This window comes from Bombina bombina, chromosome 4, assembly GCF_027579735.1.
Source record: "Bombina bombina isolate aBomBom1 chromosome 4, aBomBom1.pri, whole genome shotgun sequence".
NCBI classification, from domain to species: Eukaryota; Metazoa; Chordata; class Amphibia; order Anura; family Bombinatoridae; genus Bombina; species Bombina bombina.
This window is the reverse complement of record NC_069502.1, coordinates 783,749,440-783,771,482: the sequence shown is the minus strand read 5'-3', so window position 1 is coordinate 783,771,482 and position 22,043 is coordinate 783,749,440. Positions and strand designations below refer to the sequence as shown.

At 37.6% G+C, this 22,043-nt stretch overlaps 2 protein-coding genes across 7 annotated transcripts in view; one reads left to right on the top strand and one right to left on the bottom strand.

The window, feature by feature from the left end:
- The window catches only part of AKT3 (AKT serine/threonine kinase 3), a 995,132-nt gene that overhangs the window by 881,880 nt on the left and 91,209 nt on the right, over window positions 1-22,043 (top strand). The gene's annotated exons all lie outside the window — the stretch shown is intronic.
- Window positions 14,302-14,755, bottom strand: LOC128656959 (elongin-C-like). The gene has a single exon (XM_053711162.1). It carries the CDS (start codon window positions 14,661-14,663, stop codon window positions 14,322-14,324), a length of 342 nt encoding a protein of 113 aa, XP_053567137.1. The 5' UTR covers window positions 14,664-14,755; the 3' UTR covers window positions 14,302-14,321.

The window sequence follows — 22,043 nt, the reverse complement described above, 5'->3', positions numbered from 1 at the left end:
TCTGAAATATGGCCAAACTGGTGGCAAGTGGCATCTTGGCAGCTGCACGCTTGACTTTTCTCAGTTCATGGGCAGTTATTTTGCGCCTTGGTTTTTCCACACGCTTCTTGCGACCCTGTTGACTATTTTGAATGAAACGCTTGATTGTTCGATGATCACGCTTCAGAAGCTTTGCAATTTTAAGAGTGCTGCATCCCTCTGCAAGATATCTCACTATTTTTTACTTTTCTGAGCCTGTCAAGTCCTTCTTTTGAGCCATTTTGCCAAAGGAAAGGAAGTTGCCTAATAATTATGCACACCTGATATAGGGTGTTGATGTCATTAGACCACACCCCTTCTCATTACAGAGATGCACATCACCTAATATGCTTAATTGGTAGTAGGCTTTCGAGCCTATACAGCTTGGAGTAAGACAACATGCATAAAGAGGATGATGTGGTCAAAATACTCATTTGCCTAATAATTCTGCACACAGTGTATGTGTATATATATATATATAATTTATACAGTCTGAGTATCAATGAAATCTTTGAGAATTATACAGTTCATATATATGCATTTCCAACTTCTTTGTTTTAAAATCAAGATTTGCACTTCAAGCTTGTCTGGGGGAAGTTGTGTATTCAAACTCAGTATGGGACAATTTGCACCGAAGTGTGTGTGGTCATTTTCCCTGTAAAACCGGTTCCTCTTTGCATATACTTGAGCTTCAAATATTTATTAAAGCCAGTATGTCTGTTATCTCCACATGGGCTCATTTCCTGATAACTTTTATTACATAGAAGAAAGATCCTCTGTTAAAGTGACATCCTGAGTTTCCCAAATGTCTATTTCTTTGTTCTACAAATCTGTGTTTCAGAACAAGAGGGGCTCACAGCAGGCAGTCTGTCTGTGAAGTGTAATTTACTGTAATAACTTGATACCATTAGCTTCATATATGATATTTATTTCAATATATATATATATTTGTGCATATAGCTTTCAATGATATCTCACCTTTTACATTACATTATTATTCCCCCCTTCAATTTTCAATATATGTAGGACACATGTATTAGAAATTGACTGAAAACCCATTTAATTGGTGAGGGTATTTACATGATATGCATTATAGACAGTCTTATTATGAAGAGAGTCCGTTATTCTCCCTCTATGGCTTGTAGTTAGGATCTAGGATGGCATGCTCGAAACTGATTAATATGGACCCATTTATCCATAATAGTATCATTTTTAGGTATCCTAATTTTATAGGGCAACTGGGGATATTTTGTCAGTAATGACAAAAGGACCCTTCCATGATGGAAGAAATTTCTTCTCCTTAACCTGATCTCTTCCAAAGTTATAAAGATAAACCTTATCATTTATTTCATATTCCTTTTTGGATGTTTCGAGATCATAATAGGTTTTAGCGGCAGTTGGGGCATTTTCTATGTTCCTTTGAGCAAATGCAAAGGCATATTGCAGGTGCTTCCTTAGGTTCTCCACATATTGATGTGTATTGGCGGCTTTTATCAAGTTCTGGTCTGATGTACAGTACAACAAATGTTGAGGTAGAACCATTCTTCTACCAGTCATCAATTCAAAAGGTGACATCTTAGTAGCACTACTTGGAGTTGCTCTTAATGCCATTAGGACTAGAGGTAGTTTTACATCCCAGTATTTACCTGTTTCACTCACAAACTTTTTCAGGATTTTTACAATGGACTGGTTGTAATGCTCTACACCACCACTAGAGGCAGCTCTATATGCAATATGGAGCTTTCTTTTGACCCCTAGTATTTTCCACATCTTGGTCATCACTTCTTTATTGAAGTGGGTTCCCCGATCGGATTTGATTCGCTGGGGTAAACCAAATCTGGAAAACACGTGGTTGAGGAGCAATGCTGCACATGTTTCAGTACTATTATTAGGTGCACTGATGCACTCTACCCATTTAGTGAATAGGCATGTCACTGTTAACATGTATCTGTTACCTCTTGGTGACCTAGTTACTGGACCAATAAAATCAATTTGTATATCTGACCATGGCATTACCCATCTCCTTTTTCTGCAATGGCGCTCTATGCGTTGGCGCAGTGGGTTGGAACTGTGGACAGATTAAACAAACTTGACAGTAGGTTTGCACATCTTTCAACATATGCGGCCAAAAGGCATAGTCAGGCAATATTTCATATGTTAATTTGGCACCACGATGGCCAGATGTGGGAGCATCATGGGCAGGTTGAAACATGAGATCTCTGAACTTTGTAGGTACCACCCATTGCTGGATGCCAGTTTTGGAGGTTCTAATTAATTAATCTAATTAATTGGGGTAGCTTTCAGGATCTTCTATGTGTTTATAGAAGATGCCTACAATGGGGTCTTCCTTTTGACTAGTGATCATGTCCTCACTAGGAGAATCCTGGCTCCCTTTGTTGTTTAGCCTGGTTTCTGGTAATGGCTTCTATCTGAATTGCACCCATTAAGTGGTTGATATTAAGGAGTTCTTCAGTTATGGCTCCTTGTTTGCCTAATGAATCTGCAAGATCATTGCCTTCCTTATCAGGACCTAGAATCCTGGAATGACCCTTGGTCTTTTTCCAGTGTATGGTTAAACCATTGGACACCACTAGATTATCAATCTCGCAGAACAACTTTCCATGCTTGACTGGTTTGTTGTTAGTTTTCTGCATGCCATTTCTTTTCCAAGTTGGCAGGTATTCAACAAAACTGTCATGCACATGATTTGAGTCAGTAATGATCACAAATTCATGAATACCTTGTTCAATAGCCATCTCAATGTTTTTAGAACAGCAGTTAGTACTGCAACTTGACTGGATCTTGGTCCAATGTTGAAACCCACAGAAATATTTGGGAATCCATTTGCCCAAGTTATACCAATGCCGGCGACTAGTCTGCGCTCATTATCAATAGTGGCATGGTAAGAACAACCATCAACATATACCCAAGGTAATGTTTGACACTGGTCCTTGTATATTTTATATGGGGAAAGCAATTGTTCCTTCAGGAAATCATCTTCTAATAACTCTTCCCCATGATCCTTAGCAGTACAGTCGTGGAGCTCAGCAAGTCCCTGTGCAACTGGATTCTTTTTATTTCGTTTGTAGCAAATTTCTAAAGGCCAGCCTTATAAGGAAAGAGTTCAAGCTGTTATGCGGCTATTAGAAAAGTTCCCCTCTCTTATTCTCTCGCTTTGCAGATATAGCAAAGGCTAGTGGGCCGTTTCTACAATAATTTTCTCGCCCTGTATATAGATGCGGAAATTTTGTAGAGCCCATACAGTAGATAAGAGGGCTTTTTTGCAATCACTAAATTTTATTTCTACTGGGAATAAAGTTTTGCTAGCATAAGTAATGACTTTGCCTAAATTATCATGCTTTTGGTATAAAACGGCACTCATGCTTATATCTGTGTAACCTGTCTCTAAGTAGAAAGATTTACCCCTTTCAGGGTAGGCTATGCAAGGTGCTTGAGTGAGTTTTATCTTCAGCTCTCTGATGGCCATCTCTAGAGCTTCACTCCAGTGACATTTCACATCCTTCTTTAGAAGTAGCAGCAGTGGTTTAGCTAATTCTGCATAATTATCATTAAATTTACAAGAATACTTTGTCATACCCAGGAATGATCTCAATTCCTTTAAGTTAGTTGGATTTAACCCTTCAGATGTAACTTCATGTCCCAAGAAGTTTACACAAGTGTGGCACCATTGAGTTTTTTTGTAGGAATAATTTGACACCTGCTCTTTTAAGTTGGCTGAGGACGTGTTTAAGTTCTCTGATGTGTTTTTCAAAGTCTGTGCTTTTGATTAAAACATCATCAACATAAGATAAGGTCCCCCTTTCCAGTGCATCAGGCATAGCCTTATGCATGAATACAGCAAATTCATGTCCTGAATTTATGTATCCAAATGGGAGCCTTTGGAATGCATACTGGACCTTTTGGAACGAGAATGCAAGTTTATACTGGTCCTTCTCATGTAACTTTATGGTCTAATATCCCTATGCACAATCAATGGCAGTGAATGTTTTAGATCACTGCATCTGTGCTAGGCACTGGTCAATGTATGGCACAGGCCAACCAGACATGTACACTTGTTTGTTTAGCTGTCTTAAGTCACCACACAAACGCCATTGTCCATTGGGCTTAAGAACACCTACAATAGGATTGTTATAACAGCTATGCCCCTGTCGGATGATACCCCTTTATTCCAAGTTCCTTATGATTTCTGCAAGAGAATCATATGAGGCTTAAGGAAGTCGGTATTGTTTAACAAAGACAGGTCGTGCATTGGGATCTGTTTGCATTCTTGCAATGTGCAGGTCTGTAGTCCCACAGTCATAAGAATCCCTATCAAAAATATCCTTGTACTCCATCAGGAGTTCTCGTAGCTGTCGACGTTAAAGGGACACTGTACCCAAATTTTTTCTTTTGTAATTCAGAAAGAGCATGCAATTTTAAGCAACTTTCTAATTTACTCCTATTATCAATTTTTCTTTGTTCTCTTGCTATCATTATTTGAAAAAGAAGGCATCTAAGCTTTTTTTTGGTTTCAGTACTCTGGACAGCACTTTTTTATTGGTGGATGAATTTATCCACCAATCAGCAAGGACAACCCAGGTTGTTCACCAAAAATGGGCCGGCATCTAAACTTACATTCTTGCATTTCAAATAAAGATACCAAGAGAATGAAGAAAATTTGATAATAGGAGTAAATTAGAAAGTTGCTTAAAATTTCATGCTCAATCTGCATCACGAAAGAAAATTTTTGGGTACAGTGTCCCTTTAATCATCACTGGAACAGCCATTAGCTAAGGAGATTTGCTCTTCGACTATTTGCTGAAATCCTGGAAAGATTTCAGGCTCTCCTATCTCTTAGGCTTCTTCCAAACTAGAAATGAGATTCCCTTGATTATAATTTACATTGCCCCCATGATTCTGGGTATTGGGGTATTCTTGGTCTTTAATCGGCTGATCAAATACTAGAGAGGCTTCTTCAATTTTACAGATGCCTTCCTTTGAGCTGAAGGGATAAATAGACTGAATTGTAAAAAATCCCTCTGGCATAGATGCAAAGGATTGTTCTATTTACTGTTCTTCAGTTAAGTATCCTTCAGGTATTAGCCCAATTACATTATTCTGAAATCCGAAAGTGTAGTAACTTGATTCCAGCGCATATCCTATGGTAGTTCCCTTGGATAAGGTGATATCCCGTGGGGTCATATTATGCACAATAACATGTATTTGAATATTTCCAATATTTACCATGGGAGTATGGGTCATTGTTATACCCAGATTTTTCATTCTGTGGGAAATGCATATTAGTGTTTCAGAAGTTTTAATTTCTGACCTCTTTTTACCTCTAAGGATAGGAGGAATTTATCAGCCCCAGCAGGGATTACAACATCGTAGGCACCTGAATATTCACTGAAAAAGGCATTTGCTGGTTTGATTTCAGGGCTGCATTTTCATTCTGAAATACTTCAGGGTCCCCCTTTAACCTCCTCCAGAGGCAAATGTTAATCAAATCTATTTGTATGGCATATCTATGTAAGAGATCATTGCCAGTGTATATTTGATTATGGGGAGTATTTAAAACTAAAAACAGGTGCTTTGCTGATTTATTACCTATAGAGATAGATAATAAACATTTAGCTGGGATGTTATAGCTTTCAGACCTGTCATCCAGGCCATGGACACAGAGATCTTGGGGAGAAAGATATGTAATCACTTTGCTTATGTAGCTAGCTTCCTGTTTTAAGTTTCATTTAGCATACTTGGTTTTTCCAAGGTCATGCACTTGCATGGGTATAAATAGATCATCTTTAACTTTCTCAATTTCTGCGAGGAATTGGGAGTGATCTCCCCCTTTAGGGGACTTAGCATCCCCTTGTGGAGAGATATGGTTAATACATCGCCGTTTAAGGAAATATTGGCTATCTTTCCAGGCAAAATTTTAAAAGTATTACCAGTCACTTAGTGGAATCTGATTATCCGTTTTTAGGATTGTGATTTCCGGTACAGAGTTATTCCTGAAATGAATCTCCACAGCATCTGGCTTCTCTTCCACCACGTGACAGTTATGTCTGGTGCAAGATATGCCAGGCCGCTCATAACTAATAGGTTTTTTTACTTGTACAAATTACATTATTTATGCAATCAATTATGGTGCTTAATCGCTTCAGGAGATCACTACCAATTATTAAGCGATCAGTTGGTAGATCCACTATAATGACTTTAACCATGCAGTACCGTAGACTTTGAGAGAGTCACCCCCAACACCTATTAGTGAACCATCAAATTATTTTAGTTTAGGTTTGTGGGGTGTTAGCTCATTTAGCTGTGTGTAGTACCTGTGGGATAAAATAGATGCCTGACATCCAGTATCAATTTATCCCATTATAGGGTTAGCAACTTAATCCTGGAGTTTAGCACATACATAATATCTTCCTGCAGTTTCTACCATTTCACACATAAAATTTTCATGTTTACACAATTTTAGGTTTTGCCACGTTTTACCTGTATCCACCACTTTACCTGATGCAGAAGAATTTTAATTATTACCGGTCTTTTCCTCTATGATAGGGCTGGCAGGGTTCCTGTGTACTGCATCTGTGGGAATAAGGTTAGGAGAAAACTGCAAAAGAAGAGGCTGAGGCGGCCTGTCATCACAGCTAAACCGTCCGTCTCTAGTCTGTAGGGAGAAAACATGATTAGTACCATTATTTAAATTTATCATTTCGTTTGGTATCTCTCTCCCCTCTCCCTCAAGTAATACTGCATTATTTATGACTGTGCCTGTGGCCCACTGCTGGTCACTGGCTGTACCCCTAAAAAAAGATTATTAGGGTGCTGAGCCATCAGAGCTTGACTCATATTAGTAAATAGTGTACATAATTGACTTACTTGCGTACTGAGTTGGCCCACTTGATTGGACAAGCTATTTTTACCCATGGACCGATTTTATGATATCCCAGGGTATTGATTCCTGAATCCTTGGGATCCCTCAGAATCATAGCTATTGTTTCTATTTTGACGCAGGTGTGTCTTTGGGGTTCAACTTGTTCAGTGTTAATATCTTGGGGAGCACTATTTACTTGGGGTGTCTGGTTACCCTGAGAGTATTTTCACCACTTTTGGTATTTATTTTTACGGGGATAACTATTTGTCTGGGTATGCACCCCATTTTGAGTATATTCTCTCTGCACCTCGGCCCTTGATTGGGGAGGGGCAAAGTTAAAATTTTGTGAGGAAGGCCTGTTTTCTTGGGCCACCTCCGCATAAGTCTTCTTTTTAGACTCCAAATTGAGGGGGTTAGATGACACCCTAATTTCGGCCACAATTTTGGGGCTGGGCCGTGGTTCCCTTTTAACCCTCTGTTCACTGGACTGCTGAATATAGTATAACTTTGTACTCTCTTTGATCAGCCAGTCCAAAATCTCTAGCCAAATTAAGTTTGATGTGTGCGGGAAATGCTTTGTAAAATAAATTCACAAATTCTGAGCTTTCAAATATGGGGTAGTCTTTGGCCATACTGTGCACTACATTTTAAACCGTACACAGCTATTTTCGCAGCTGTTTTAGTGCAATATTGCCCGAATCCCTTTTTGCACTGTCATTTTGTTTCACTCCAGGAATTAATATTCATATCTTTTAGTGAAACAAATAACTTGTGATGTTTACCCTCAAATACCCAGGGCAGAAATTCAATTTTTGACTGCTCACTAGTAACATTCATTATGGATAAAGCATTTTCAAAGGCCTCTGTGGTCAATTATAGAATTGGTTTCCTTGTTGGAAAACTTAGGTACTGCACCACTTAAAAATTTAATTATTTTAGGGGTGTCATATATCTTATTAGATAGCTTTCCTAGGGACCTTATTTTTGGGGCTGGAGCGACCCCTATCTGCCCTATATTTACTATGGGGAAACTCCTTATGTGCATTAGTATTATATGGGCTATCTGGGTAGCTGGTTCTGCCCTCTTACTACTAGAGCTGCCCTTCCCCTGTGAAGTATAGCAGTTCCCTGAATTTATAACATGAGGTGACTGTCTATGTGGAAGTTTACCTCTGACCCGATAGGGGTCCTTTGTTTACACTCTTCCCTAATGTTCTGCAGTTCATTTCTGATGAATTCTTTTAGGGTTATTAAAATACCTGCATTATCCTCATTATTTTCATTATTAATAGAAGGGGGCATATTATTGCTATACTGCCTTTTCAGTTCACTAAGCTCTTTCTGGCTTTCTGCAAGTTGTTTATTTAACTGTTCTTTTTTAGCTACTAAATTTAGGTTATACTCTTGGAAGGTAGCCATGTCTTGTTTAAATGTAACAATTTAATTTTTGACTATTTTCTAAATTCTCTTCGCATTTGCGTGATGAGGGAATATTATCGTCTAACTCCTGTAATTGCAATTCCTTTTCTATAAGGTGGATGGACATTTCGTCAATAATGCATGTTACAAGGGGCCAGCATTTTAGTATTAGCTCACCGCATTTTCTAGAATTTTTGCATTGATTCATTTTTAATAATTCTTGGAATAATTCACTTAATTTCACCTTCTATTATTAATAGCAATATTTTTAGCCTTATTTGCAAGCATATCCATATAATCATTTAAATCACCCGCAATATTACACCTATTTTTAATGTTGCCTATAACGTCCATCTTAAGGACATCGCCCTTACTGAGGGGTAATGTTGGGGAACATATTTTAACACTGAGTATAGACTAATTTGATTCATGCTAATACAATTCATTTGATTTATGCTAATACAACTTTGACCAACAAGAAAAAAAAAATGAAATATTAATATTATAAAAAAAAAATAATCATTTTTTTCCCCTAGATAATAATCTTTATTTACTACAAATATATTATATCAATGTGATAAAGATAATAAGTTTCAGCAGTGCCTCCAGATAATATGTCAGGTTATAAAATTATTATTTATTTATTATTATCTTTAAAATAACCTCCAATTAAAATATATATACGAAACAATTGAAATTAATATTTATTCCTACATTTTTAGATTAGTTAGCTTTATATACACATTGAATTATATTTATGTAGAAACTAGATTATGAATCAATTATGCATGCTTATTCCGTTACAATATTCTATACAGCAGATCATAAAAATATATCTTTAAAATTAACCTTACTCACAATGAATCACATTAAAAATACCACAAAAAAATACCAGAATGTGGACCGCTAACTTAACAGTGCTTAGTTAAACAATATAACAAGATACTTTAACAGCCAATTTATATGCCAATTCATCTGAGCTGGAATAACCTCTTGTTTAGCCACAATAAAGCAAATTTTAAAATATATCACAATAGATACAAATAACTTAGAGACATGAAACACAATTTTTTTTTTCTTTCATGATTCAGATAGAGAATACAATTTTAAGCAACTTTCTAATATACTTCTATTATATAATTTGTTTCATTCTCTTGGTATTATTTTTTGAAGGAGCAGCAATGCACTAATGGTTTCTAACTGAACTCATGGGTGAGCCAATCACAATCGAGATATATATGCAGCCACCAATCAACAGCTAGAACCTAGGTTCTCTGCTGCTCATGAGCTTGGTTAGATAAACCTTTCAGTAAAGGATAACAATGGAAGGAAGCAAATTAAATAATAGACGTAAATTGGAAAGTTGTTTAAAATTGTATTCTCTGAAAGAACATTTGTGGGTTTCATGTCAGTTTTAATACACCAGAGAAATTTAACTACAATAACCAATTTATATGAAATTTCAAAATAGTAAAACTGATTTATAAATATAAAATACAAATTATTTTCTAGCAAATAAAATTATTTAGCATTAATGTGACTAGTTCAAAACTACACAGGACAGGACTTTGAATATAAACTTAAGATACAAAATAGGCTCTTTAAATTACCAGCTGCAATCTAACTGTAGCTTTAGAATATCTTTGTTAAATTCTATTAAATATAAAATATAGACCAACCATATACATCACCAAATTAACCAATTTGAAGTTCAGCTTTTTCAGTTAAATCCAGTTCACCTCATATGAGAAGTATTGCAATTATGGATAAAGAAAGTTAGCCCTGTTTTGCTTATAGTGACTGTGTTCCAAAAGGCAGCAAGGTTATCAGTCGAAATTCAGCAGCCAAGACAAAAGACCTCTTTTTTGTCTCTTGCATGAGTTTTTTCAAGTGATAACCCCTCCTCTATTTTGTAATTATTGGTGAACGTTTTGGATACGCACCAACCAGATGCTTGTCCCTTTATTGGCCCTCGGATCTGAATATTCAATTGGCTTACTGGGAAATGTATAGGCTTTAACAGTCAATTCGTTTGGCTGTCACACCAGTCCCAGTCCACTAGGGGGCAGCAGACAACTAGAAATGCAGTCTCATTATCAATATTACTAACTGTAAATACAGTTTACTATATATCGTCAAATGTTTATCTAATAAATATGGTCAGCATGTGTAGGACCATATAATACTATTTTGTGAGTATTTTCATACTAAACATGAGTATATCTCTAGTACCATATTACAAAGTAATTCCTATACATTTAAATATTTTAGAAGATGTATATTGTCATCTTTTTTTTTTCAGGTATTATAAATATTTAGTGCATAACTATATATGATATGACTCAGGTCACACCATGCAGGCAATCCTGTATCAGCATTTATTAGCCCCATCTGGAGCCCAATCTGTCCCTTAGATGTCTGGAAGATAAAAAAACAAAAATATGTTATTTATTTTAAAAAAGGGCCATACAGGTGTTCATTTAATTTATTACAAACCTGAAATGCATTTTTCATATATATATATATATATATATATATATATATATATATATATATATATATATATATATATATATATATATATATATATATATATATATAATTTATACAGTCTGAGTATCAATAAAATATTTGAGAATTATACAGTTCATATAGATAGATAGAGAATTTCTAACTTCTCTTTTTCTAAAATCAAGATTTTCACTTCAAGCTTGTCTGGGGGAAGTTGTGTATTCAAACTCAGTATGGGACAATTTGCACCGAAGTGTGAATGGTCATTTTCCTAGTAAAACCGGTTCCTCTTTGCATATACTTGATCTTCAAAGATTTATTACAGACAGTATGTCTGTTATCTCCACATGGGGTCATTACCTGATAACTTGTATTACATAGAAGAAAGATCCTCTGTTAAAGTGACATCCTGAGTTTCCCAAATGTCTATTTCTTTGTTCTACAAATCTGTGTTTCAGAACAAGAGGGGGTCACAGCAGGCAGTCTGTCTGTGAAGTGCAATTTACTGTAATAATTTGAGCTTCATATATGATATTTATTTTTATATATATATATATGTGTATATATATATATATATATATATATATATATATTTGTGCATATAGCTTCCAATTATATCTCACCTTTTACATGACAGGGTATGTGCTCCATGCTCTTCCTTGTTCTTATGTTGTCCTTTATTATTTCCAGCACAATTATTGTTGAACTGTCTCTTGTGTTTTCATTGAAATCTTGACCAGTTGTAAACCTTATTGTTAGCATAATCCTCCCAGTTTCTATTAAACTTATTGCCCTTTCTTATTGCAAGTTCTTCATCCTCTTTTTTAATTTTTACCTTGAGATTGTTTTTAAAACATCTATAATTGGCATCCGTTTTTATTGTCTTTAGGTCAGATTTCACATTCGCAATACGCTCCTTCAGCTTATCCCCAGTAATTATTTGTCTTTGTTGCTAAAGGAGGTAGGCAGAGAACGTGCTCTGAAGAAAATTGATTTAAGTCCTTTAATCGGTTGTTTCCCTGCAAGATCCTCTGCAGATCCTCTTGCAAGAGATGTGTTGAAAGTTAGATCCTGGATGTTGGGGAGAATCTTCCCTAGCCTCCTTCCAGTGTATGTCTGCTAACACCCCTCTGGCAACCGGTGTAAGCTTACACTGCTTTCCTTCATGTCCCAGGTCCCTGTCAGATGGAAGATCTTGCTGTCAGACCTGGAAGTTTTCTGTGCCTGTACCACAACAGGGGATATCCCCCTAATATTCTCTAATGGCTTGTTGCCTAGTTATGGGAAAAATCTTTGTGTCTAAGGCCAAATATGATTATGATGTACATGTCCTTATCTAAAGGGGTAAGGAATACTATTAAAGCGTGCCTGATAGTGGGGGTGGGCAGATTTATGTGCAGATGTCACCTTTAATATACACTTCTAGAAGGAGCTGAATGGGTGGATGAGGTACTTATCGGTGGCGGTGGCCTCCTAATAAAATGAGGTGAAGCCTGCACGCACCCAACTTTGGACTGCTTGCCAGCTCAACATTTTAGGGCTGTAGGCCTTTATTGGGATCGGATCATTTTTGGCATTGAGTGAGTAATGCCTAATATGCAGCCAACATCTACTTCAGGATCAGTTTCCTCAGTGTGTGTGCGCTGCTAAATCTCTGTGCTAGTTAACCCATTCCCATGTGTATAGGGGCTAGTAGCATTCGTGTGGGCGTTCCTTGGCAGCATGGAGGCTCCTCTTTATGTCCGTCGTAGACTGAAGATTTAATGCAAGGTACCACAATTAATTTGGGGTACCTTGCATTCCCATTGGCTGAAATTTAAATCAGCCAATAGGATTAGAGCTACTGAAATTCTATTGGCTGTTCAAATTAGCCAATGATATTTCAGTAGCTCTCATCTTATTGGCTGATTCCCAAATTTCAGCCAATAGGAATGCAAGGTACCCCAATAAATATGGGGTACCTTGCATTCATACTTCAGTGTGCAACAGACTATCGCATGAAGAGGAGGAGCCTTCACGCCACCGAGGACCACCGCCATTGAGGATCCAGGCATCGGGAACACAGCTCTGCATCTCTCCTCCATGCCACCTTTACTCCGGATGAAGATAGAAGATGATGGATCCGTCTGGAAGAAGACCTTCTCCGCTGGACTTCAGGAACAATGAGTACCTATTTGGGGCTTAGGTTTTATTTAAATTTTTTGGGTGTTTATTTTTTTAGATTAGGGTTTTTTTTGGGCTTGAAGAAGAAGAGCTGATTGCCCTTTTAAGGGCAGTAAAAGAGCTGAATGCCCTTTAAAGGTCAATGCCCATACAATTGCCCCTTTAGGGGCAATGGGTAGTTTAGTTTTTTTTTAGTGTTAGTTTTTTTATTTTGCGGGGTTTGGTGGGTGGGGTTTTTTTTTACTGTTAGGGGAGACTTAGTATTTTTTAGAGGTAAAAGAGCTGTTTAACTTAGGGCAATGCCCTACAAAAGGCCCTATAAAAGGGCTATTGGTAGTTTAGATTAGGTGGTGTTTTTATTTAGGGGGGGCTTTTTTATTTTCTTAGGGATTAGGTAGTTTAGTTTTTTTTTAGTGTTAGTTTTTTTTTATTTTGCGGGGTTTGGTGGGTGGGGTTTTTTTTACTGTTAGGGGAGACTTAGTATTTTTTAGAGGTAAAAGAGCTGTTTAACTTAGGGCAATGCCCTACAAAAGGCCCTATAAAAGGGCTATTGGTAGTTTAGATTAGGTGGTGTTTTTATTTAGGGGGGGCTTTTTTATTTTCTTAGGGATTAGGTATCATTAATATATTAGGGTTATTGCGATGTGGGGTTTGGCGGTTTAGGGGTTAATAGGTTAATTAAGGTTATTACAATGTGGTGGTTTAGGGGTTAATAGGTTAATTAGGTTTATTGTGATGTGGGGGTTGGTGGTTTAAGAGTTAATGTTAAATATGTTTATTGTGATGTGGGGGGTTGGCGGTTTAGGGGTTCATATTTTAATTATGTTATTTGCAGATTAAGGGTTAATTACTTTATTACTTTGCGATGTGGGGGTTGACGGTTTAGGTGTTTAATACTTTGTGCAGGAGGTTAGGATTTTTTTGTTATACTTTGTGCCGGCGGTTACGTGTTTTTATTTTTATTTCTTTTGGTCGGTTACATGTTTTTTAATTATTTTGTTCGGGCAGTCGCGTGGTTTTTTTTTTTTTTGTTTTGTTTTGTTTAAGGCTTCGGGTTTGCCTACGTTGCATCCAGGTGGATTCTTTTTTTTTTTTTTTTTTTTTATTGGTTTATTATGGACAGCTTGTGAGAGAGAAAAATGTAAGCCCAGAAGCAAAGCTTTAATAACATTTTGCTCTGCAAAATAAGGATTTAGATTATTTTATATTCTGCCATATATTATACACTGTTCAGAAAAAATGCAGAAAACATGCTATTTGAAAAAACACTATCCAAACTAAAGCTTTTAAATACAAAAACAAAACAATCATTTCCCATAATTTATTTTATTTAACAGTCTAAGTCTAAGTTTTCTGCCATCAGAAGTTCCAGTGCGATCTCAGGCGCAATAGGAAATTCAGGTATTTCTGTGGAGCTGTTTGTATAACGAACTTTGTAAGTAAAATACATGCAGACTTTGGATAGAACGTGGGAGGGAATCTCTCTGAAATTCACTTCATTTGTTTCATTTTCTGCAAATTGACCTGGGCCACTTAACATGGTTTTTATTGTTCCTGATGTCAGTGCATGTTCTCTTTTAACAATAAACTCATGGCCATCTGATGAAATCAGCTTTACGTACATAGCATCAGGGCCTTCACAGCCTCCATAAGTCTTCTCTTCCCCATCCATCTTTGTGGTGAAAAATAATTTGTTGATAATGAACAAACACTTCAGGCCGCAGGTCCCCACTGCCCCCGCAGCTCTCCCTGGCGACAGCAGCAACAATCCAGGTGGATTCTTTTGGCTGTGCGCGCCAACATTCTTTTGAGGATGCATGCGCAACTGGCGACACCGACGGACGCATTACAAACGCAATTATAGTATAGATTTGTACTTATTTTCTAACAGCTAAATTTAGAGTTCTGCGGCCAAAGGGGTGCGTTAGCTACGCATGCTTTTTTTCCCCCGCACCTTTTAAGTACCGCTGGTATTTAGAGTTCACAGAAGGGCTGCGTTAGGCTCCAAAAAAGGGAGCGTAGAGCATATTTAACGCCACTGCAACTCTCGATACCAGCGGTGCTTACGGATGCGGCCAGCTTCAAAAACGTGCTCGTGCACGATTCCCCCATAGAAAACAATGGGGCTGTTTGAGCTGAAAAAAAAACCTAACACCTGCAAAAAAGCAGCGTTCAGCTCCTAACTCAGCCCCATTGTTTCCTATGCGGAAACACTTCCTAAGTCTGCACCTAACACCCTAACATGTACCCCGAGTCTAAACACCCATAACCTTACATTTATTAACCCCTAATCTGCCGCCCCCGCTATCGCTAACCCCTGCATTTTATTATTAACCCCTAATCTGCCGCTCCGTACACCACCGCAAGCTACATTATAGCTATGTACCCCTAATCTGCTGCCCCTAACACCGCCGACCCCTATATTATATTTATTAACCCCTAATCTGCCGCCCCCGCTATCGCTGACCCCTGCATTTTATTATTAACCCCTAATCTGCCGCTCCGTACACCACCGCAAGCTACATTATAGCTATGTACCCCTAATCTGCTGCCCCTAACACCGCCAACCCCTATATTATATTTATTAACCCCTAATCTGCCGCCCCCAACGTCGCCTCCACCTACCTACAATAATTAACCCCTAATCTGCCGACCGGATCTCACCACTACTATAATAAATGTATTAACCCCTAAAGCTAAGTCTAACCCTAACACTAACACCCCCCTTACTTAAATATAATTTAAATCTAACAAAATAAATTAACTCTTATTAAATAAATTATTCCTATTTAAAACTAAATACTTACCTGTAAAATAAACCCTAATATAGCTACAATATAAATTTTAATTATATTGTAGCTATTTTAGGATTAATATTTATTTTACAGGCAACTTTGTAATTATTTTAACCAGGTACAATAGCTATTAAATAGTTAATAACTATTTAATAGTTACCTAGTTAAAATAATTACAAAATTACCTGTAAAATAAATCCTAACCTAAGTTAAAATTAAACCTAACACTACACTATCAATAAATAAATTAAATAAAATACCTACAATTACCTACAATTAAACCTAACACTACACTATCAATAAATTAATTAAATACAATACCTACAAATAAATACATTTAAATAAACTAACTAAAGTACAAAAAATAAAAAAGAACTAAGTTACAAAAAATAAAACAATATTTACAAACATTATAAAAATATTACAACAATTTTAAACTAATTACACCTACTCTAAGCCCCCTAATAAAATAACAAAGACCCCTAAAATAAAAAAATGCCCTGTTGTAATATTTTTATAATGTTTGTAAATATTTTTTTATTTTTTGTAACTTAGTTCTTTTTTATTTTTTGTACTTTAGTTAGTTTATTTAATTGTAGTTATTTGTAGGTATTGTATTTAATTAATTTATTGATAGTGTAGTGTTAGGTTTAATTGTAACTTAGGTTAGGATTTATTTTACAGGTAATTTTGTAATTATTTTAACTAGGTAACTATTAAATAGTTATTAACTATTTAATAGCTATTGTACCTGGTTAAAATAAATACAAAGTTGCCTGTAAAATAAATATTAATCCTAAAATAGCTATAATATGATTATAATTTATATTGTAGCTATATTAGGGTTTATTTTACAGGTAAGTATTTATCTTTAAATAGGAATAATTTATTTAATAAGAGTTAATTTATTTCGTTAGATTTAAATTATATTTAACTTAGGGGGGTGTTAGTGTTAGGGTTAGACTTAGCTTTAGGGGTTAATCCATTTATTAGAGTAGCGGCGAGATTCGGTCGGCAGATTAGGGGTTAATAATTGAAGTTAGGTGTCGGCGATGTTAAGGAGGGCAGATGAGGGGTTAATACTATTTATTTTAGGGTTATTGAGGCGGATTAGGGGTTAATAACTTTATTATAATAGCGGCGCGGTCCGGTCGGCAGATTAGGGGTTAATAAGTGTAGGCAGGTGGAGGCGATGTTGAGGGGGGCAGATTAGGGGTTAATAAATATAATATAGGGGTCGGCGGTGTTAGGGGCAGCAGTTTAGGGGTACATAAGTATAACGTAGCTTGCGGCGGCGTGCTGACGGCAGATTAGGGGTTAAAAAATTTAATTAGAGTGGCGGCGATGTGGGGGGACCTCGGTTTAGGGGTACATAGGTAGTTTATGGGTGTTAGTGTACTTTAGAGCACAGTAGTTAAGAGCTTTATAAACCGGCGTTAGCCCAGAAAGCTCTTAACTACTGACTTTTTTCTGCGGCTGGAGTTTTGTCGTTAGATTTCTAACGCTCACTTCAGCCAGGACTCTAAATACCGGCGTTAGAAAGATCCCATTGAAAAGATAGGATACGCAAATGGCGTAGGGGGATCTGCGGTATGGAAAAGTTGCGGCTGCAAAGTGAGCGTTAGACCCTTTCCTGACTGACTCCAAATACCAGAGGGCGGTAAAAACCAGCGTTAGGAGCCTCTAACGCTGGTTTTGACGGCTACCGCCCAACTCTAAATCTAGCCGATAGAATTTAGTTAGAAGAGCTTTGTGGCTCAAATATTGGAATGCTGACATGGTATCTAAGTCTAGATTACTATCTATTTCTTTCCAAGGTAATAATTTATTTGGTTCTCAGCTGGATTCGATTATTTCAACTGTCATTGGGGGGGAAGGGAGTTTTTTGCCTCAGGATAAAAGAGGTAAATCTAAAGCTTCTAACCGTTTTCATTCCTTTCGACAAATTAAGGAACAGAAACCTAATCCTTCCCCCAAAGAGTCTGGTTCCAATTGGAAACCTTCTTCAAGTTGCAGTAAATCCAAACCATTTAAGAAACCAAAGCCAGCCCCCAAGTCTGCATAAAGGTGCGGCCCTCATTCCAGCTCAGCTGGTAGGGGGCAGATTAAGATTCTTCCAAGACATTTGAGCAGGTTCTGTCCAAAATCAATGGATTCAGAGTATTGTCTCTCAAGGATACTGAATAGAATTCAGAGTAAGACCTCCTGTGAGAAGATTTTTTCTCTCATGCATCCCAGCAAATCCAGTAAAGGCTCAGGCTTTTCTGAAGTGTGTTTCATACCTGGAGTTTTCAGGGGTAATCATACCAGTTCCGTTTCAGGAAAAGGGTCTGGGGTTTTATTCAAATCTATTCATTGTCCCAAAGAAAGAAAATTCAATCAGGCCAGTTCTGGATCTGAAAATTGTGAATCGTTTTGTAAGAGTTCCAACTTTCAAAATGGTGACTATAAGGACTATTCTGCCTTTTGTTCATCAAGGGCATTATATGTCCACAATAGACTTACAGGATGCATATCTTCATATTCTGATTCATCCAGACCACTATCAGTTTCTGAGATTCTCTTTTCTAGACAAGCATTACCAATTTGTCGCTCTTCCATTTGGCCTAGCGACAGCTCCAAGAATCTTTTCAAAGGCTCTCGGTGCCCTACTCTCTGTAATCAGGGAACGGGGTATTGCGGTGTTTCCTTATTTGGACGATATCTTGGTACTAGCTTAGTCTTTATATTCTGCAGAATCTCACACAAATCAACTAGTGTTGTTTCTTCAAAGACATGGTTGGATGATCAATTTACCAAAAAGTTCCTTGATTCTTCAGACAAGGCTCACCTTTTTTAGGTTTCCAAATAGATTCAGTGTCCATGACTCTGTCTCTAACAGACAAGAGACGATTAAAATTGGTTTCAGCTTGTTCGGAACCTTCAGTCTCAATCATTTCCTTCAGTAGCTATGTGCATGGAAGTTTTAGGTCTCATGACTGCAGCATCGGACGCGATCCCCTTTGCTCGTTTTCATATGTGACCTCTCCAGCTTTGTATGCTGAATCAATAGTGCAGGGATTATACAAAGATATCACAATTATTTTTACAATGTGACAAACAGAAAGAAACATTGATCTACATTCTTTAATAATGAACCTACCTCTAGAAAAAACCCTCTCAGTACTGACATTCACACTGTTGATCAGAGCACCAAGACTGAAGTGCCGTTACGTAGGCAGTTACCACTTTTCCCTTCCTCCGGTCTCAGAGTTCCATGGGCTCTGTAAATAGCGCATACTTTTTATAGACCAGTATGCTTATATTCTAGTCTGTTTCCCGTGCATCTGAAATAGAGGGTAAAGTCAGCCTAAAGCAGCTGTGCTCACACACATTAAAAACGTTAGCTGTAAAAGAGGTTATTGTGCTGTCAGTGGGGATAATTGCCCCCCTGGACCCGTCACTGGTTCTGTTCCACAGAAATATTTTCCAATTGTGGTGTTCATTTTGCAATAAACAGGATTACTGCAGGGAGCTCAATTGAATTAAAACATAGCTTTTATTAGAAGGTTATCATAAAATTACAAAAGGACTGGTAAAGCCCCCACGTCTGCAAACAGGCTGACTCGTCTTGGTTACATGCCGTAATCTTAGTTCATAAAAAAAAAACATTATAATCATCTTACTTAAAAAGCACTGTCTTAGCCATGATTAGAAAAGGATAAAAGGATCTTCTAACTATTGAGATGCTGGATTTAAATGCACACTAATGAGGTGTAGAAACATAATCAAATCTACATTGTGTAATGTTTGTGGGATATTTCCTTATAACAACAATCCTGGCCAGTAGTCTTCTTATCCCAGTGTTAAGTGGAAAGATAAGGAAAATCCCAGAACTAAGATTACTGGATAAAGGAATGAGGAAGGCAGAAACAAGAAGACAGTCTAAGCTTTGTGGGAGCCAAAGGGTTAAGCAAAGGATGATTACAGTACAGAGCATAGTTCAGCAACAGACGGGCAGTCCAATCTTTCTGGGTAATCAAAGGGTTACGCAAAAGGATATTCACAATGCAGAGCAGGGTTTAGCAACAGACAGGCAGTCCAATCTTTAATAATAACAAAGAAGCAAATAGAGCACCCAGGAGAGCACAGAGGCTAACCTATACTTGGGCAGAGATGAAGTATAGGAAAGTGCTTTAAATAGGTGCAGGTTCGCGCCTAAGAGAATGCACAGGTGTGCATACTGATAACACGGAGCGGCACTGCTGTACGCGGACAACAACCCCAGGTGGCCATGGCAATGGCCGGAGGAGCAGAGGCGGCAGACTAAAGCGGAGTAGAGGTGGAAGATCTGTTACACATTATTAGCCTTTGGCTGCCAATGTTGAAAACATTGGTAACAACAAAGTCATATACAAAATACTTGAACCCAGATCACAATGAATGAAAACCATAAACAAGCACTGGCATTTAAACACTGATTAACAGTGCGATTAACACACAATATAATTGCATCTATGTACCCTTACAACTGTTGTATATGCTGGGAAGTAAAAAATATGTCTAAAAGGTATTTGGGAGAAATATTGCTACCATAATAATACCACTTATAAATGATATATTGTTTGATATTGCAACACCTATTGCTTCTGTTCTGTATCTACCTATTGCTTTAAGGAGCATGGCCTATCTACTCAGGCCTATTTAAACTCCGCCTCTATCAATACTCTTTGCTTAGTATTTTGGTATTGATAGTGAACTAGCTTCCTAGCACTGTTGTACTGAAGCCTTACCCTGTGGTGCTAACTTAGCACCTTCAAGACCCTTTATCTTGAAGCTCTTCCTTGTCCTGTCTGTCTACAGTCTGCAGAGGTATACTTCATTCCCTCTCCAACCGGCTGTGAGCAGTCTTCTCAGCATCCCTGCTGTGTTCCAGAGCGGTTCCTGTCAGCTCTCACACTGCCAGTTCACATCGACCGCTGACGTCATCAGCTACAGCCGGACTTGCCTCTGTCTCTGTCTCACCAGCACACCGCTGCAGCATTGCTCCTGTTCCAGCCTGTTACATTTGATATACTCCTGGCTTCTCACTACATCACCTCTGGGAGCCCATTCAAGCCTGCTACTCAGTTTCACTTCTGGCTAGCTGAAACCAACTATCTCTTGAAAGGCTTACCGGACTGGCTTAACACTGGTTACTCTGTCATCTCTTCAGGGGCACAAGGAGTCTGATTCCAGCATCCTTCTAATTTTACCTAATCTATATCTGATGCTACAGGACTCTGGTAAAGCTTTACCTTTTTTACATATTTTTCTTCTGTTATGTGTGATCAGTCCACGGGTCATCATTACTTCTGGGATATAACTCCTCCCCAACAGGAAATGCAAGAGGATTCACCCAGCAGAGCTGATATAGCTCCTCCCCTCTACGTCAGTCCCAGTCATTCTCTTGCACCCAACGACTAGATAGGATGTGTGAGAGGACTATGGTGATTATACTTAGTTTTTATGACTTCAATCAAAAGTTTGTTATTTTACAATAGCACCGGAGCGTGTTATTACTTCTCTGGCAGAGTTTGAAGAAGAATCTACCAGAGTTTTTTACTATGATTTTAACCGGAGTAGTTAAGATCATATTGCTGTTCTCGGCCATCTGAGGGAGGTAAAGGCTTCAGATCAGGGGACAGCGGGCAGATGAATCTGCATTGAGGTATGTAGCAGTTTTTATTTTCTGAATGGAATTGATGAGAAAATCCTGCTATACCGTTATAATGACATGTATGTATACACTTCAGTATTCTGGGAATGGTATTTCACCGGAACTACTCTGTTAAAGGTCACTAATCCTTTTAATAAATATTATCATGTTAAACGTTTTTGCTGGAATGTAGAATCGTTTACATTGCTGAGGTACTGAGTGAATATATGTTTGGGCATTATTTTCCACTTGGCAGTTGTCTGCTTTAAATTGTGACAGTTTCGTTTCTCCTCACTGCTGTGTGTGAGAGGGAGGGGCCGTTTTTGGCGCTCTTTTGCTACGCATCAAAAATTTCCAGTCAGCTACTATTATATTTCTTGCATGATCCGGTTCACTGACAGATCTCAGGGGTCTTCAAACTTCTTTGAAGGGAGGTACATTCTCTCAGCAGAGCTGTGAGAATTTTATATTGACTGTGAATAAAAACGTTACTCTATAATTTTTTATGTAAAATTTAGTTATTGTTATTTACTAATGGGAACAAACCTTTGCTAAAAGTTGGGTTATTTTAAAGTCGATG

Excerpts from the sequence above, each read along its gene's own strand:
- LOC128656959 (XM_053711162.1), bottom strand. The coding sequence starts at position 14,663 with ATGGATGGGGAAGAGAAGACTTATGGAGGCTGTGAAGGCCCTGATGCT.